At 44.7% G+C, this 19,330-nt stretch overlaps 1 protein-coding gene across 3 annotated transcripts; it reads right to left on the reverse strand.

The window, feature by feature from the left end:
• Window positions 1–903: 903 nt before the first annotated feature.
• Elp6 (elongator acetyltransferase complex subunit 6) lies at window positions 904–17,451 on the reverse strand. Of its 3 annotated transcripts, XM_029562277.1 has the most exons (8): window positions 17,192–17,451; window positions 16,820–16,964; window positions 14,251–14,329; window positions 10,431–10,501; window positions 8,847–8,965; window positions 6,276–6,477; window positions 3,904–4,050; window positions 904–1,457 (listed from the first exon to the last, which is right to left on the reverse strand). In XM_029562277.1, exons 1-8 carry the CDS (start codon window positions 17,434–17,436, stop codon window positions 1,329–1,331), a joined length of 1,137 nt encoding a protein of 378 aa, XP_029418137.1. In that variant the 5' UTR covers window positions 17,437–17,451; the 3' UTR covers window positions 904–1,328. The 3 variants fall into 3 exon arrangements, with proteins under 3 accessions (XP_029418137.1, XP_008828899.1, XP_017652923.1); XM_008830677.3 differs by lacking the exon at window positions 16,820–16,964 and having other exon boundaries at window positions 17,192–17,356; XM_017797434.2 differs by lacking the exon at window positions 17,192–17,451 and having other exon boundaries at window positions 16,763–16,849.
• Window positions 17,452–19,330: the final 1,879 nt, after the last annotated feature.

A 19,330-nucleotide genomic window follows, 5' to 3' on the forward strand; every position in this document is an offset into this window, starting at 1 on the left:
TAAATGTTTTTTTAAATGTAACAATCTTTTAAAAAGTAAAACATTTTGGGAGCTGGAGAGGTATCTCAGTGGTTAAGAGCACTGGCTGCTCTTACAGAGGATGCAGATTCAGTTCCCAGCACCCACATGGCAGCTATCAACAGTCCATAACTCCAGTTCCAGGGGATCTGATGCCCTCTTACCTCTGAGGGCATTGCATGACACGAGTATACTTATACACATGCTGGCAATACATTCATATACATAAAAATAATAAAATAGTAAAAGGAGGTGGTGTCTTTAAATAAAAATTAAAAATTGAACAACATATAAAAGTTCCTTAGTACACTGCAACAGTATTTTTAAATGTTATTCTTAAGTTATAGTGGCATAATTTACATGTAAAAATAATGCACTCATTTTAAGAGAATATCCCTGGTATTCCCTCTGAGGTGACCCTGACTAAGAAGCTGAGTGGAATCAGTGGTCATCACCAGAAGCTCCCTCCTCTCACTCTCTCTGCCTTCAAAGAAGAGGCAGTAGTTCCTCACCAAGGCCCCATCCTATGTGACAGCAAGGCATTTCCTTTCTCCTCTCTTCAAGGCCATACACAGGTGGCCTGTCCAGGGCCCCATGTGATCAAGGCCCCATGTGATATACCCTTGATGGCTAGGACTCCAGCATATGGGTCAAACTGCACAAACAGGTAGAAGGTTCACACCTCCAGGTGGGGAGCCTGCCCCTGGTCTTCATGAATGTGGGTCAGCAGGTATGGTCTTTGAAGTCCAGCCTAATTACCTAGAGCCTGCTCTAAGCCTTGACTGCCCTTTACTCCTCTCCAAGCCCATTTTCTCACTGGACTTCAAGGAAAAGTCCCTTTTCAGCATAGAAATGAAATTTAAAAGAGACAACCCACAGGAAGCCTAGCATGCGAACATTCTTTATTCCAGCCATCATTATCTTAGTTGTCAGCCTGGATGCCTGCCATCCAGGACAGTTTCCTGACTGGTCCATTCTACTCACTCTGGCTCTGAAAGGCACAACCACCAAAAATGGGTAAGTGAGGCTAAAGCAGTTTCATGGGATGCTCCAAAGGTCCCCTTCAGCTGGGGTTCATCATCTAACCTCTCAGAGCAGAGGTGATATGTAGATGCCTCCCTGTTTCTGAGCAGGGCCCAGAGAAAAAAAGGCACACACACACACATCTCCATAGCACCATTCAACCCATCTGGTCAGTGGAGTTGCCAGTCCAGCCTGAAATAGTCTTACAAAGGTCTGAAGGCCCATTCATGTTTTATCTTCTGTATCCAAAAACAGTCAAGAGTAGCTTTAGCTGCCCCCAAATCAGGTCATAGAACAGCAGGAGACATTCCTTTGGCAAAAAAGAACACGTTCTTATCCTGTATCTTGTACTGGTAAGTGAGGCTTCGATCTCGCTGGGCTGTGGGCTGCAATGGCCTCCTCCAGAGGATCCTCAGCTGTAGAGAGGGAAAAGAGTGAAGGAGGGGCTGTCACTCAAATACCATTGTCAATCACACTGGACCTTCCCCATCACCTTCAACTGAGGTTTCTGTGAGATCTCAGTTAAATTTGTCATATGGTGATAAGACCAACCTCCACGATAAACATTATCAGCCCACTAAAAATCAAGGTTCATCTATACATTACAGCAATGTATTTGTTTGCTGTTACAGAAAAGTTAAGGATGAAAAAGTCCCCAAGAGAAAAACTACAAAAGTGATTTCACATATTTCTCTTTGGTAGGTTTTTCCCTCTCCCCTCCCTTCCCTTCTTTCTCTCCCTTCCCCTCCTCCCCAGCCCCACCCCTTCTCTTTCTGTTGCTATACAGACTAGGTTGGCCACAAACTCATCAGGATCCTCCTGCCTCTGCTTCCAGAATGCTGACTGACATGTATCACCATGCCTGACCCTCCCTCTCTTCTTTCCTATTTATTTTTTAGTATTGGGGGTCGAATTTAGGGCCTTGTATATGGTGCTATTTAGGCAAGTATGCTAGGCAAGTGCTCTAACACTAAGCATACATACATCTCAACTCTTTAGTCTGGTTGGCCTAGAACTCACTATGTAGACTAGGCTAGCCTGGGACTCAGAGATCAGCCTGCTTCTGCCTCCTAAATGCTGGGATTAAAGGCATGTGCCACCACACCTGGCTAAACTAAATTTTTTTTTGATGTTTATTTATTGGGGGAGGGGGACGTACAGGCAGGGTTTTATTATATAACTCTAGCTGGTCTCGATTTTATTAAGTAGACCAGGCAGGCCTGGAACTCAGAGATCCACATTGCATTGCCTTCCAGTGCTGGAATTAAAGGTGTGTGCCACCAAGCCCAGCTTATTTTTATTTTAATTATGTGTATACATATATGTCTTTGTATAGGTATGTGCATGTGCACACAGGTATCAGCAGAGGCCAGAAAAGGACATTGTATCCCCTGGAGCTGGAGTCACTATAAGCTGCCCGATACGGTTTTTAGGAATAGAATTCATGTCTTCTGAAAGAGCAAGCGCTCGTACCTCTTAATCCGTAAGTCACCTCTCCAGCCTGTTTATATTTTTTACACTTATTTTGTGCATGGGGTATGTATGTGGGTACACACATATCAAGACACACATGTGGAGGGGCTGGAGAGATGGCTTAGCAGTTAAGAACACTGACTGTTCTTGCAAAAGACCCAGGTTTGAATCCCAGCACCCACAGGGCAGCTAACTGTCCATAACTACAGTTCCAAGGGATCAGACAATCTCTTCTGTCCTCCATGGGCACTGCATGACAAGGGTGCACTTACCTACATGCAGGCAATACACGCATACACATAAAATAAAAATAATAATAAATTAAAAAGAAAAAAGACACACATGTGAAATTCAGTGGACAACTTGCAGGAATCAGTTCTCTCTTTCCACCATGTGGGTTCCAGGAATAGAACTTGGGTTGTCCTATCTGGCAGCAAGTATTTACCTGCTGAGCTATTATTTTTATGATTTTTAAAGAAATTTCTTTTGCTAGGCATGGTGGCACACACCTTTAATCCCAGCACTTGAAGGCAGAGGCAGGCAGGTTTATATAGCAAGTGTGAGTTCCAAGCTAGTTGGGGCTGCAGGAGACCCTGTCTCAAAAACAACAACAAAAAATTATTATTATTTTATGCATGTGAATGTTTTGCCTGCATATATGGACATGCACCATATGCATATAATGTCCACAGAGGCCAGAGGAGGGCATTAGATCTCCTGGAATTGGAGTTACAAATGGTTGTTAGCTGCCATGTGGGTGTGCTGGGAACTAAACCTGGGTCCTCTGCAAGAGCAGCCAGTGGTCTTAGCCATTAAGCCATTTCTCCAGCCCCCAAGTCTTTATTTTTAAAAGAACTGTGTTGGGGCTGGAGAGATGGCTCAGTGGTTAACAACACTGACTGTTCTTGCAGAAGACCTGGGTTCAAATCCCAGCACCCACATGGCAGCTAACAACTGTCCGTAACGCCAGTTCTAGGGAATCTGACAGCCTCTTCTGTTCTCCATGGGCACTGCACGACACAGGTGCACTTACCTACATGCAGGCAATACATGCATACACATAAAATAATAATAAAATAAATAAAATAATAAAATAAAATAAAAAAATAAAAGAACTGTGTTGAGCAGAAAAATGTACAAAATACTACTTTAGCAGCACAGAAGAATTCTGCTGTTATTTGATGGTATGGCTATAATCCATTCTAGACAACTGTCAACTTTTCAGGAGAACACCACTTTAGTCACAAGTGGGATCACCAGGAAAAACATTCCCTGGTTCAAGAGTCTGTATACCATCTGGTACAGGGCTTTGACTTGCAGTCACACAACTCAGGACTCCCAAGGTTTCCCTCTACCCACAGCATACCCATTGCTCAGCCCAGTACCGACCTGCCCATGCACATCCTTGCAGAAGCCAGTGGCCAGGCCCTCAGCCCGCAGGATCAGGTGGCTCTGATGACTGAGGCCATTCAGCAGGATGTCATTCTCCTCATCCTCAGCATCTCCACTGTCATGCACAAGGGCTACAATGTTTCCCTGCATCAGACACAAAAGGATACCCGGGTCAGGGAACACCAGGTTTTCACATTTCCACCCCTCAGTCCCCACATATCCTTTCACAGACTACCTGCTGCTGCTACAACAGCCCCTTTGTGGGAAAGACCCCTGTGGGGCTCTAGGACCCTAATTCCAAACATCTGCTGGATACTTTCCCTGGTAAGTTCAACCTGAACTTTCAATTCCATTCCTCTGAAACCAAGCTTACCCTAGGGACTCAGTCTCCATTCTTGAATATTACTATTGCTATTATTATTATTATTATTATTACTATTATTATTATTATTATTATTATTTTGGTCTTTTTGAGACAGGGTCTCCCTGTAGCCCCAGCTGGCCTAGAACTCTCTATGGAGACCAGGCTGGCCTAGAACTCTCTATGGAGACCAGGCTGGCCTTGAACTCACAGAGATCCGCCTACCTCTGCCTCCCGAGTGCTGGGATTAAAGGCATGCACCATAACACCTGGCCCTTCTTTTTCTTTTTTAAAACTGTGCCCCCGCCCCTCACAAAAAGAAAAAAACCAAAAAACTGAGCCCCCAAGTTCTATTTTTCTAATATAAAGAAGCATTTTTTTTTTTCCCAAACACCAAGCAGTGGTAGGCCAAAGAGCAAGTTGAGCACAGAAGGTGGCACATAGAAGGCAGCTCTGCCTACTATACTCTCCCCCACTCTCCAGGGGCCCTCCATCAATTTCTTCTCTCACTTTCCTGGGGCCCCCCAAACCCCTCACACATTCTTCCTCTCATGTTCTCTTTCTGCATTACTCTGGTTCCTGGGCCCATGAACATCAGCAAGATAGTCTCAGCAGTTCCCTGAACTTCCAGGCAGGACTGTGCACACTTTGCTGCATCCCTGGCTAACTCATTTAACTCTTCTCTTTTGACTGTTCTGCTATACGTCTGGCCTCACCATGCAAATGTCCACAAGCTCCTACTGGCTATGCTATCACTGACTCAATCAGTGGCCCCTGTGTACCAGGCACTATGTTAAACACCACACTGGTGTGTTACGAGCCTCACCTCATTCAATGTCTTTTTGTTGTTTTGTTTTTTGAGACGGTGTCCTACATAGACCTGGCAGGCCTGGAATTATGTGGCCCAACTTAAAGGGCTAAGATTACAGGTATGTGCTACCATGTCCAGCTTCACACTCAAATCTTTTTTTTCCCTTTTTAAAAAAAAACACTATTGCTGGGCATGGTGGTGCATGCCTTTAATCCTAGCACTCAGGAGGCTGAGGCAGGTGATGGATCTCTGTGAGATCAAGACCAGCCTGGTCTACATAGTGAGTTCCAAATCAGTTGGGGCTACAGGGAGACACCATATATTTATATATTTTTATGAATATGAGTGTTTTGGCTGTAAATATGTATGTGAACCACATGCATACAATCCCTGCAGTGGTCAGAAGAGGGCATCAGATTCCCTGGAACTGAAATTATGGATAGTTAACCACCATGTGGGAGCTGGGAACTGAATCCCGGTCCTCTGTAAGAGCAGCCAGTACTCTTAGCCAGAAATTCTAGCCCATAAACAAAATAAAATAAGTAAATAAAATATTGGGCAGTGCTTTTACCTGGCCTCAAACTCACAATTCTATTGTCACAGCCTCCTAAGTGCTGGGTTTATAAGCATGTGATACCATGTCCAGTTGCATTTAAGCTTTTTGTGTCTCAAGTATCTCAGGTTAGCCTAAACTCACTATGTAGCCAAGGATAACCTTAAAATTCTGATGCTCTAACCTTTGCATCCCAAGTGCTAAGATTATAGGCATGTGCCACCACACCTGGTTCTATGCAGTGCTGGGGATCAAACCCAAGCCTTCTTAAATAATAGACAAGCATGCTACCAACTGAGGTACACCCTCAGTCCTACTTTACCATTTTTAAAGCAGTTTAATGGCAAGTTCTGGGCTCAATCCATGAAGAAAGACAATACAAAGCCATTATTTAAGTTCATCTTCAAAATATATTAAAGGCCCAGAGGCTGAGATTATAGCATCATCATATACAGTGCTGGCCATCCTTTAACTCTGGGGGATTTATTTTTAGTAATGCTAAGGGCAGGACAGGATGGGTGAGCCAAAGGATTTCTGAGTCTACCAAGGAAAGTCAGACCGCAAATAAACAGAGCAAGAGTGACAAGTGAATCTGGGCTCTTAGAGACCACAGAGAGAGCCTCGACAGGAAATCTCATTAGTACCTTCAGTTCACAGCACACAGCAGCTCTGCAGTACTGGATGAAGTCCAGCACGGTGACGGCCCCCACACCCAGGCTTAGCAGCACACTGAGGTTGTCCACCAACAGCACTGGGTACCTCCACATGGTCTCCTCACTGTCCCTGGGCTTCAAGGCATCCCGCACAAACTCATACAGTGACTGCAGGTTCCCTCCATTGGCCTCCCTAGAGACAAAGGACAAAAGACACCAGAGCTCAGTCTACAAATGTGGTGGATATGTTATGTCATGTTATTATTATTATTACTATTATTATTTTGGTCTTTTTGAGACAGGGTCTCCCTGTAGCCCCAACTGTCCTGGAACTCACTATGTAGACCAGGCTGGCCTTGAACTCACAGAGATCCACCTGCCTCTGCCTCCCAAGTGCTGGGATTAAAGGTGTGCACCACGACACCTGGCAGTGTTGAGACAGGGTTTTATATGTCAAGGCTGGTCTCAAACTCACTATGTAGCCAAGGATGACCTTGATCTTCTGATCTTCCTGTCTCTACCTCCTGAGTGCTGAGATTGCAGGCATGTGTCACCACACCTAGTTTTATACAATGCTGAGTTCTCAAGCTTTGTGCATGCTAGGCAAGCACTCTATCAACTGGGCTACATCCCCAGCCTTTCCTTTTCAATAGAACATCACTCTGGAGCTGGCCTATAACTCACTATACTACTGCCTCTGCCTCCCAAGTGCTAGAATTATGGGCATGTACCACCATGCCCAGCTCTACAAATGTTTATCTGGGACACAGTGACCCCAGGCAATGTTGGGGGAGGCAAAGAACCATATAATTGTCTGGAAAAGACATACACACGGTCATGAATAAATTTAACTCCAATTCAGTATTTCCTCAGGCGTACTAGGTACAAACCATCAAGCTAGAATTTGGGGGACACAAAAATGATCACATTTGGGGCCCTGAAGAAACATCATACAAACCTGGCATGGTGGTACATGCCTACGGTCCCAGTTACTAAGGAGGTTGAGGGAGGAGGACAGCAAGTTAGAAGTCAATCTGGACAAGAGAGTGAGACTGTCTCAAAAGAAAAAAATAAGATAAAAAGAGAAACCATACATCTCAGCCCAAGAGCCCATGGAATCTAGAAGATTAACTCAGAATGGGAAAGCAAGGAGGCCTTTCCAGAAGATCATGAGGGGCTATAAGTAGTTAAACAGTATTTCAAGTATCTTAGTGAGGGGTGATAGTCTATGTGCTGCTTCTACACATGACAGATCTGACACGTTCCTGACATGTTGACCCACGCACCTCCACCTTCCCAGTGATGTCCCCCGCAGTCACTTCCCAGCAGTGGGAAGAGGAATGGAACATAGTGCTTAGGGCAAACACCCTCCCACCTCATGTTTCAGGGATGAGCCTTTGCACTTGGGTAATCCTCACTAACAAGAACTCTCCACACACTGGGAGAAAGTGTAACCAGCCCCTGCAGTCAGATGATGAAACCAAGGGTCTGAAGTACTAGGGGACCTATTACACACAGGGTCAGAGAACATAGCCCTCTAGCCACTGCATAAGGGTATGTCTGAAAGAAGGAGTTCCTTTACCGACTCATTTGTAATAGGAAAGATTAGCAGCCACATTTAGGCCTGATGTTCAGAAAGTTTGAGAAGCAGCAAAACCAATCTCAGACCTACAACACTGAATACCAAAAGTTTTTTCCTGAAGTGTCATACAATAAATATTTAAGCTTGCAGATCATATGGTTTTTTATCTCAGCTACCCAGTCTGTTGCTATAAAGTAAAGCATCCAAGGACAATAAGGTAACATACAAATGTGGCTGTGTTCCAATAAAATTTTACTTATGGGCTGGAGAGATGGCTCAGGAGTTAAGAGCACTAGCTGTTCTTGCAGAAGACCTGGGTTTGAATCCCAGCACCCACATGGCAGCTAACAACTGTCTGTAACTCCAGTTCCAGGGGATCCAACAGCCTCTTCTATCCTCCTCGGGCACTGCACAACACGGGTGCACTTACCTATGCAGGCAATACACGCATACACATAAAATAAAACTAATACATAAAATATTTTTAGCCGGGCAAGGTGGCACACGCCTTTAATCCCAGCACTTGGGAGGCAGAGGCAGGAGGATCTCTGTGAGTTTGAGGCCAGCCTGGTCTACATAGCAAGTTCCAGGTCAGCTGAGGCTACAGGGAGCCCCTGTCTCAAAAAGACCAAAAAAAATATATATTTTTTTTAGAAATTTTACTTATAAGAATAGGTCACTGGCCTATGACCCTTAGTTTCTACATGAAGCCAAGAAAAAGCAAAGATGAGTGTGCTAGGACTCTGAGCCATGGTTGGAGAAACACTTCACTGTGCCATACTCCCAGCAAACGATGCTTTCCATAGCTTTCCTAACTATATTCCATTAGCCCCATGATCAGAGCCAATGGCTTTCTGATATGCTACAACACCAAGCAAAGTGTCTGACCCTTGAAGCCACTTTTGCCTTCCCATATAACAAGCCAAAGGAACCACAGAGCAATCATTGTCTGGGCCCCCTGCCAGCTGTGCAGTTCTGACCTGAAAAACTGCAAGGGGTGCGGCTCCTCCTGAGTCTGGAAGAAGATGTCTATTGAGGACTTGAGGCCTTCCAGAAACACAAGTTGTCCACGTTCCCGTGCTGTGGACAGGCTGACACCCTAAACATGACCAAAAAAAAACAAGAGCTAAAGAGATGGCTTACAGAGGATCCAGGTTTGGGTCCCAGCTCACAATTTCTATCTCCAGTTCCAGGGGATCTAATGCCCTCTTCTGGCCTCTGTGGGTACTGCATGCATGCCATGCACAGGGATAGACGTAGGCAAAACACTCATAAACATAAGAATATATACATCTTTACCAAAAAAACAAAACAAAAAACAGAGAGGGGACCTAGAGAGATGCTCAGCAATTAAGAGCACTAGCTACTCTTACAAAGAACCTGGCTTCAGTTCCCAGCACTCACATGATGGCTAACACCATCCAAAACCCCAGCAAATACAGTTTTTGAAAATTAAAGAAAAAAAAAAAAAAAAAACCAGATAGCCGGGCATGGTGGCACACGCCTTTAATTCCAGCACTTGGGAGGCAGAGGCAGGCGGATCTCTGTGAGTTCAAGGCCAGACTGGTCTACATAGTGAGTTCCAGGATAGCTGGGGCTACAGGGAGACCCTGTCTCAAAAAGACCAAAAAAACCCCCCAAAACCAGAATGAGTTATATGTCTTGTAGAGGAACCCATCAGAGTAGCTAGCTACCAGTTAACAAGAGGATTAAGACACATTCATGGCCAAGCATGGTGTCACACACCTTTAGTCCCAGCACTTGGGAGGCAGAGGCAGGCTGATCTCTGTGAGTTCAAGGCCAGTCTGGTCTACACAGTGAGTTCCAGGACAGTTGGGGCTACAGGGAGATCATGTCTCAAAAAGACAGAAAAAAAAAAAAAGATTTAAAAACAAAAAAAAAGGCATCCCAAACCCTGTTGAATTGTTCCTACTTCCATTCTGCTTTCAGATGTTTGTTTATGGGAAGGACTCATGTATCCCAGGTTGGCCTTGACTTAAAATGTAATGAAGTGGGGCTGGAGAGATGGCTCAGCAGTCAAGAACACTGGTTGTTCTTGCAGAAGACCTGGGTTCGAATCCCAGCACCCACATGACAGCTAACAACTGTCTGCAACACCAGTTCCAGGGGATCCAACAGCCTCTTCTGTCCTCCAAGGGCATTGCACTTACCTACATGCAGGCAATACACTCATATGCATTAAAAAAAAAAGTAACAGAGCATAACCTTGAAATTTTGATCCTTCTGCCTCTACCTCAGTTTATGCAGTGCTGGAGATCAAAATCAGGGTTTCATGCATACTAGGCAAGACAACCTTAGCTGCTCCAATCAGTTGGTTTTGATTAACTGACATCTATAAACAATAGGTCTGGTTCTATAAATTTTCAATAAAGCACACTCAGATTCTACCTTAATCCTTTGGATAAGGGGTTTAGGACCTCCAGATTTCTTTAGCCCCTTCTTTGCTAAGTTCTCACAGGAAAGCCCAGCCTTAGCCCATGTTCACATATGCATGACATACGCTTTCACTCAGGCATGTCATCACTGAGGGCTGAAATACTTACCAGCTTCTGTCCCACAATATTGTAGTGACTGAAGGACTGGATGAGTGCCACAAAGCAGACTTTACAATTAGCTTGAAAACAAATACAATGATTGTTAACAAATGTTCTACGTACAATCAGACCTGTACACCTCATTCCTCTGGAAACAGAAGCACTAGGTCTGGACCCCCAGAGGCCTTGTACCCTGACATGCTGAATTTCAGTCTAACATGCACCCTTACATAGCCCAAGCTGGTCTTGAATTCCCTATATAGCCAAGGGTGACCTTGAGTTCTCTATCCTTCTCGCTCTACTTCCTGAGTGCTGGGATTACAAGCATGCACTACCATACCTGGTTTATATGGTGCTGAGGATTCAACCCAGGGCTTCACGTATGCCAAGCAAACACTCTATATACTGAGCTACAGTTCACAGCCCCAAGATGCATTTTTCAAAAAACTATTTTTGTGTGTATGCATAATATGTATGCATGGAAATCAGAGGACAACTTTCTGGAGTTGGTTCTCTCCTTTCACCCTTATGTGGGTTCCAAGCACTGAACTCAAGTCACCAGGCATGGCAGTAAATGTCTTACCACTAAGCCATCTCATCGGCCCTTGTTTTTTTGACAGGGTTTCATGTAGCGCAGGGTATCCTTGAACTCCTAAATTCTTGCTTCTCAAATACTGGGACTAAAGGTGTGTGTCACCAAGGTTGGTTCACTTATTTTTCACATTTAGTAGTTTTGCCTTGTTTCATCGATTCTGAGATATCTGTTAGATACAATACTAGATACTTAATTTAGATTTTTTTTTTTTTTTCGTTTGGTCTTTTTGAGACAGGGTCTTCCTATAGCCACAGCTGGCCTGGAACTCACTATGTAGACTAGGCTGGCCTTGAACTCAGAGATCCACCTGCCTGTCTCCTGAGTGCTGAGATTACAGGCATGAACCACCATGCCCAGCTACCTTAATTTGGATTTTTAAAGCTATGTGCATGTGTGTAAGCATGGATGTGCATGTGCTGACCCATGTCTATGGAAGTAAGAGGACAACTTTTAGGGCTTGGTTCTCACCTTCCACATTTTGGGGGGCGGTCTTTTTAAGACAGAATCTCCCTATAGCCCCAGCTGGCCTCTAGAACTCGCTATGTAGACCAGGCTGGCCTTGAACTCACAGAGCTCCGCCTGCCTCTGCCTCTGCTTCTCAAGTGCTTGGACTAAAGGCATGCACCACCACGCCTGGCTTTTAATATGTTTTTATTCATTATTTTTATTTTATGTGTATAAGTGTATTGTCTACACGTGTGTAAGTGCACTCATGTCATGCAATGCCCAAGGAGGTCGAAAGAAGGCATCAGAACCCCTGGAACTGGAGTTACAGATGGCTGTTAGCCATCAGGAAGGTGCTAGGAATTGAACCACTGAAGCATCTCTCAAGCCCCTCACTTTCCATTTCTTTAGGCAGGGTCTCTCTTGTTTCTGTCACTGAGCTGGTACTCCAGGCTACCAGTTCACAAGCTTCCAGGCCATTCTCCTGTCTTTGCCTCCCACCTTGCTGTAGGTGTGCTGGGATTACAAATGTGCACTATTGCAACTGGCTTTTTTTTTTTTTTTAATTTAAATGTGTATGCGTGTATTGCCTGCATGTAAGTGCACCCGTGTTGTGCAATGCCCATGGAGAACAGAAGAGGCTGTTGGATCCCCTGGAACTGGAGTTATAGACAGTTGTTAGCTGCCATGTAGGTGCTGGGATTTGAACCCGGGTCTTCTGCAAGAATAGCCAATGTTCTTAACCATTGAGCCATCTCTCCAGCCCTGCATCTGGCTTTTTATGTGGGTTCCAAAGATCAAACTCTGCCTTGAGGCTTGTACAGCAGGTGCTTTTAGCCACTGAGCCATTTCCTTCACCCAAGGCAGTTAATTTCATTCTATTGCAAATTTTGTCTTTTTTTCCACTTTTAGTATGTTTACTGTTGGCATTCATAACTGATTTTTACGTACTTATTTATTTTTGTCCTTTTTTTTTGGTCTTTTTGAGAAAGGGTCTCCCTGTAGCCCCAGCTGTCCTAGAACTATGTAGACCAGGCTGGCCTGAACTCACAGAGATCCGCCTGCCTCTGCCTCCAGAGTGCTGGGATTAAAGGTGTGTGCCACCACACCCAGATCTTTTTGTCTTTTTTAAGACTCCCTAAAGTCCCAGCTGGCCTAGAATTTGCTATGTAGACCAGGCTGGCCTTGATCTCACAGAGATTCACCTGACTCTACCTCCCAAGTGCTGAGATTAAAATTGTGCACCACTACACTGAGCAACAGATTTTCTTCATTTGTGTATGAGTGTTTTGCTTGTATGTATGAAAGTGCACCATGTTCATGCAATGCCCACAGAGGTCAGAAGAGGGTGTCAGATCCCCCGGAACTGGAGTTACAGGTGGTTGGTAGCCACCATGTAGGTGCTGGGAACTGAACCCAAGTCCCTACAAGAGCAGCCAGTATTCTTAACCACTGAGCCATACCTCCAGGCCCTACAATTGATTTTTTTTTAATATTTCATTTATTATTTTTTAAAAATTACTTTATCTGGCGTGGTAGTGCACGCCTTTAATCCCAGCACTCGGGAGGCAGAGGCAGGCGATCTCTGTGAGTTCAAGGCCAGCCTGGTCTACATAGTGAGTTCCAGGACAGCTGGGGCTACAGGGAGACCCTGTCTCAAAAAGACCAAAAAAAAAAAAAAAACAAAAAAACAAAAAATTATTTTATGTGTATGCATGTATTGCCTACATGTATGTAAGTGCACCCGTGTTGCGCAATGTCCACGGAGGACAGAAAAGGCTGTTGGATCCCCTGGGACTGGAGTTACGGACAGTTGTTAGCTGTCATGTGGGTGCTGGGATTCAAGCCTGGGTCTTCTGCAAGAACAGTCGGTGTTCTTAACCACTGAGCCATCTCTCCAGTCCCTACAATTGATTTTTTTAAAGCAGTCTTATATTAATAGGAATTAGAATAAATACCAAGAAACCCTACCTACCTGACTGAACCTTATTAATTCTAATAGTTTATCCATAGATTCTCTTGCTTTTCTATGTTGACAATCTTATCATCTGAAGAAAACATAATTTCCATGCCTGTAAATTTGTATGATCAGGCATACCAAAGGTCTGCTAGTTATCCTGACTAGCAGAGTACATCCTTAGAGAGGATCCACTCTGCTGGGGATGTAGCTAAGCTGACAGGGTGCTTGGCTAGCATGTACAAAGTGCTTTGTTTGAGTCTCAGTACCAAATAAAGCCAGGTATGGTGATGTACACCTACAATTCCAGGACTTGAGAGGTACAGAAAAAGGCTCATAAATCCTGGGTCATCCTCAGCTATATAGCAAGGTCAAGGCTTGTCTGGCCTTCCCCCCGCCCCAATAAAGGAGAGATAAGTAGCTTTTATTTGGCTATTTCCTAATCTATTTCCAAATATAAACTGCAGTGGCCACGTTCTATAGGAGGCAGCCACTGCAAGGCAAAATGTCAACAGAGTCAAGGAGCCTAAGGCTTAAAAACACAAGGACTAAAGAACTAAGTCAGGAAGTCATCTAAGGACCTCAGTGAGGTGGTGGCTGCACAGTGCTGGAGAAGACGAAGTGCTGGAGAAGAAGGTAGTATGTGGCTATGCTGCCCACAAATCACTCTTTGGCAGGGTCTAGTAACACAACTATCCAGTAAAAATGGCTCACTGGTTACCCAAACACCAAAGCTGAGTAAGTGCTCTTCCCGTTGCTTCCTTACGTTTTTTCTTTTCTTTTTTCTTTGTTGTCTTGGGTTTCTTGTTCTACAGCATCAGGGAATCACATACCTTTGAGGTAGAAGGAGAGGAAGTGATGTACAAGGAAGCTGCCATCTGTCTTAGCATCACAGAGTAGAGTCAGTGTCCCCTAAAGGTTAGGAGGAACACAAGGTAAGTTAGACTCCCTGGAAAAAGCTAAGTTCCAGTAAAGAAATCAAGTCAATTGTGTAAATTTCTACACTTGAACAGCATATTTTGTTAATGATATATTTGTGCTAAATTTATCCAAAAACTGAATAAATTAGGGCTTAGGAGATGGCTCAGTAGGTAAAATGCTTGCTGTGCAAGAACAAGGACCTGAGTTTGAATCCCCAGAACCCATGTAAAGCTGGACTTGGTAGTGCACATCTGTAGTCTCAGAGCTGCCGTGGGGAGACGAGAGACAAAGACAGGAGAATTCCCAGAAACTCTTGGGCCAGCTGGCATAGCAGTGTAGAACAACAAAGTCCCAAAGTAGAAGGGGAGGACCAACTTCCACACCATGGCATGTGTACAACTACATTTACATACAAAAATTTGTGAACTCAAAAACACAAAGATTAAAAAATGAAAAAGAAATCACCAGGCCTGGTGGTGTACACCTTTAGTCCCAGCACTCGGGAGGCAGAGGCAGGTGGATCTCTGTGAGTTCAAAGCCAGCCTGGTCTACATAGTGAGTTCCAGGCCAGCTGGGGCTACAGAGAGACCCTGTCTCAAAAAGACCAAAAAAAAAAAAAAAGAAAAAAAAAGAAAAAAAATCACTGGGTATGGAGGCACACACCTTTAATCCCAGCACTCTGGAGGCAGAGGCAGACAGATTTCTGTTTGAGGCCAGCCTAGTCTACATAGCAAGTTCCAGGCCAGCTGGGGCTATAGGGAGACACTATCTCAAAAAGGCTAAAAAAGCTGGGTATGGTGGTGTACACCTTTAATCCTAGCACTTGGGAGGCAGAGGCAGGCCAATCTTTGTGAGTCTGAGGCCAGCCTGGTCTACATAGTGAGTTCCAGGACAACTGGGGCTGCAGGGAGACCCTGTCTCAAAACACCAAGAAAAAAAAAAAAAAGACCAAAAGACAGAAAAAAGAAAAAATTCAAGATTATGGGGAAATGTCAGTAAAGTTATACGTATTGTTACTTATGATGGGCAAGCATATATCTCAGTCTTTACTTTCTTTTTTAATATTTTATTATTTTATGTGTATGAGTGTATTGCCTGCATGTATTGAACCCATGTCATGCAATGCCTGCAGAGATCAAAAGAGGGCATTGAGGGCTGGAGAGATGGCTCAGCAGTTAAGAACACTGGCTGTTCTTGCAGAATCCCAGCACCCACATGGCAGCTAACAACTGTCCTAACTCCAGTTCCAAGGGATCCGACAGCCTCTTCTGTCTTCTTTGGGCATTGTACAACACGGGTGTACTTACCTACATGCAGGCAATACACATATATACATAAAATATAAATAATAAATAAAACAAAATAAAAAGAGGGCATTGAATCCCCTGGAACTGGAGTTACAGATGGTTATCAGTTAGTTGCCATGTGGGTGCTGGGAACTGAACCCCAACCCTCTCTCCAGCCCCAGCCTTTACTTTCTTAAGTCAAAAATAGGGAATAAAATTCTCTTCTCTACTCCTTACCTTGGTAGCTTAAGGAACAGTCTTAGGGAGAATTAGATTCAAAACGAAGCATGGTTTTATCACCAATCTTCAATTAAAATTAGATTGCCATGAATAGAAGGGACCTTCAGAAAAGGACTTCCAGCCAGGACTGGTGTAGGATTGTGAGTCTAAGGCCAGCCAGCCAGTGATGGACAGTGAGACCATCTCAAAAAAAGATTTTAAAAAGTGTCTTCTGCCCTAAACTTCCTCCCTGATGTCAACTTTGTACAGTGGAAGAGGAGAGTTCTCTCTCTTCCTTTGTTTTCTCTCTCCTCACTCTCGCTCTCGCTCTCTCTCGTCTGTGTATGTACCTCCAATGATAAAGTTCCCCAATAGCCCTGGTTCAGACTGTGATGAGCCCTAGAAAGCTGTCTGAAGATGGTCTCTTCAGTGTCTGGCTAACTGCCCCAGCCTCAATGCTGCACAACTTAAACAAATGTGCCTAATGTTTATGAGCTTCAGGGTTTTTTCCCACATATAAAATACCAAGACACACCCTCCCAACCAAGTGCTGTCATTTCTGGGTGTCTTTCTGTTCCCACCTCACAGGGCCGTGGAAGTGGCTAGCAACTGGCAAGGCAACCTAACTGGAGTTTTGGACAGACAACTACTAGGCAACTAAAATCCACAAGGAACCATTCAGAGCTACAATTTGTCTAGCACCATAAGGATAAAAAAAAAAAAGGCTTTATATACACGGCACGTTGGCTGCCTGAAGAGGCTCACCAGTTCATTAGGAAGACAAATTATAGAATAAGCCAACTATGCTCCTGGAAAAGATAACCCTTGTTAAAATGGGAGGTTTTGAGGTTCCATGAAGAGTGAAGAGATTTTGGCGGAACTCAGGGGCCCAAGGCTCTTAGTACAACGGTATGCTGACCATTCGGAGCTAATCAGAAGATGGGAATAGAAGAGGCATATGTTCCATGAAACCTGCCGAATGTTCTGAGGCAGAGGGAGACTCGGGGTAGGCAAGATGGTGGTCCCAAAAGGATGTAGGAGTATCGAATTTTCTCCTCTCGGGCCTGTTCTGCAACATCGTCTGGGACCAGGACCTCGCGGAGTACACGATCCTGGGAGGCCTGCAAGGGCACACGGGGCCTCTGTGAACAGGAAGGACCGTCTAGACGCCCACAGTCCGCAAGCCCCGGACTAGGCTCCGGGCAAGCCTGGTCCAGACTACAACTCCCAGAAGCCCAGAGTTTAAGACAGTAGGGCCTTTCCCACCCGGCCGGACGCGATGAATTCCGGATACAATCTTCCGCAGCGCCCTCAAGACCCGCCCGCTTCCGGCCGCGCGACATCTTGCCTGCTCGGTCCTGTCAGGAGTGGTGTTGAGGAGGTTATTGAGTTCCGGAAACATTGAGGACCGGGATGAGAAGCTGCGATTCTTCCGGAGAGACTGGAAGCTGAAGAGCAACACGCACGCGAGCTCGTGCGATAAAGTGTGCGTGCGTAATTACATTCCGCGACAGAGACGCAGCCAATCAGGCTGGTGGCTGGGGTGCTGCTGCGCACGCGCAGGAGCACGTGTCCCAGGTGTTTCTGGGCCATCTCTGGATGCCACTCTTGGTCCCTCCACATGGCTGTAGAAGGCTTCCTCGTGTGCTGGATCGATGGAGCAAGGCCACCACGGCACAGGCCCTCCCAGAAAGCAGGAAAACGGAATTTACTAGCACAGAATTACATTGTGAAAAATTCCGTGGATGAGAGCAAAAGCCCCAGCCGGAGAGATGGCCCAACCATAAAGAGTACTTATTGCCATTGTAGAGGCTCGGAATTTGGTTCTCAGCACCCATGTCCGGGTGGTTCATGACTGCCTGTAATTCTATCTCCAGGGGATCCGACCCCTCTTCTGGCCTCTGTGGACACCCTTACTCATGCACACACATAGCACGTAAATAAAAGAAAATGCCAGAGAGAGAAATGGCTCAGTGGTAGATAGCTTACCTAGCATATACAAACCTCTGTCCCATCCCGAGTACAGCAAAAACAAAAACTTGTCGTGTGATCGCAGCACTTGAGAGGCTGAGGCAGAATTGCCACACATTTGAAGGCAGCCTGGGCTACATGAGACTATCTCTAAAAAAATAATTAATTAAAACGTCCATTCTCTGGAGGTACCACAGAGTAAAGCAATAGCCAGATAGGAGTAGACTTCAAAATTAAAAAGGTTGTCAGGGGAGGCCTCACTAAGAAAGTGGTTGGAGCCAGGTGTGGTGATGTAAGCCTTTAATCTCAGCACTCAGAACGCAGAGACAGGAGAATCTCTTGTTAGAGTAGTCAGGGCTGCGTAGTAAGACTGCCTCAAAAAAAAAAGCTCTAATACAGCCTGCATGATCCTTCTCAGAACTTTTGCAATGAAGTTCCCTCTACCTAAAATGATTCTTTTGCCAGATGTTTAAAGTTTTTTAAAGTTTATTATTTTTATTTTATTGTATGAGTGTATTGCCTGCATGTATGCAAGTGTACCCATGTCGTGCAAAGCTCACAGAGGACAGAAGGCATCAGATCCCTGGGAACTGGAGTGACAGATGGTTATTAGCCACCATGTGGATTCTGGGATTCAAACCCCTGACCTCTGTAAGAGCAGCCATTGCTTTTAACCACTGAACCATCTCTTCAGTACCTCAGTCAATTTTTCAAAGATCTTGTTTATATTATGAGTATGGATGTTTTGTCTGTAGGTACATGCAGCACATGCATGCCAGAAGAGAACATCAGACCCCCTGGAACTGGTGTTTTTAACTCCCATTTGGGTTCTGGGAATGGAACCCTGGTCCTCTAAAAGAGCACTAAGATCTCTTAACTGCTCAGCCATCTCTTCAGACTGCATTCAGCCAATTTGGGGAGGGGGGTCTTTTTGAGACAGGGTTTCCCTGTAGCCCCAGGTGGCCTGGAACTCACTATGTAGACGAGGCTGGCCTTGAACTCACAAAGATTTGCCTGCCTCTGCCTCCCAAGTGCTACGATTAAAGGCGTGCACCACCATGCCCAGCATATTCAATCAATTTTAAGTCACAGCTTCCTTGGAATCTTTCACTCAGATGTCACTTTATCTTGGAGACCTTCCCTGAGCACCCTATTTACATCATATATCTTTTTTTTTTTTTAAACCTAATGAGCCTCAGACCATGAGAGACAAACCTGTAATTCCACTAAAGTCAAGCTGACCCATTGCATAGGTAAGCATCTAAGGGCCTGTCACAAAGGAAAAGAGAATAGGATTTGGAAAAGGGTGTATGGAGTTCGAAGGAACTGTTGTTTATAGTTTCATTTCTATTTTTGCGTTAGTTTTAGTTTAGGTGAAATTTAAATGAAGTAATGTTTGGTAAGCTCAAAACTAAATACATCTATGTGTGATGGGGTCACTAATTGGCCTGGATCCTGTTTTTGTAAAAGCTACAAGATTAAGATGAGGAATAAAATCCCTTATCTGAAGCTCTGC

Source organism: Nannospalax galili, unplaced genomic scaffold (assembly GCF_000622305.1).
Source record: "Nannospalax galili isolate Female #2095 unplaced genomic scaffold, S.galili_v1.0 scaffold1050, whole genome shotgun sequence".
Classification (NCBI taxonomy): Eukaryota; Metazoa; Chordata; class Mammalia; order Rodentia; family Spalacidae; genus Nannospalax; species Nannospalax galili.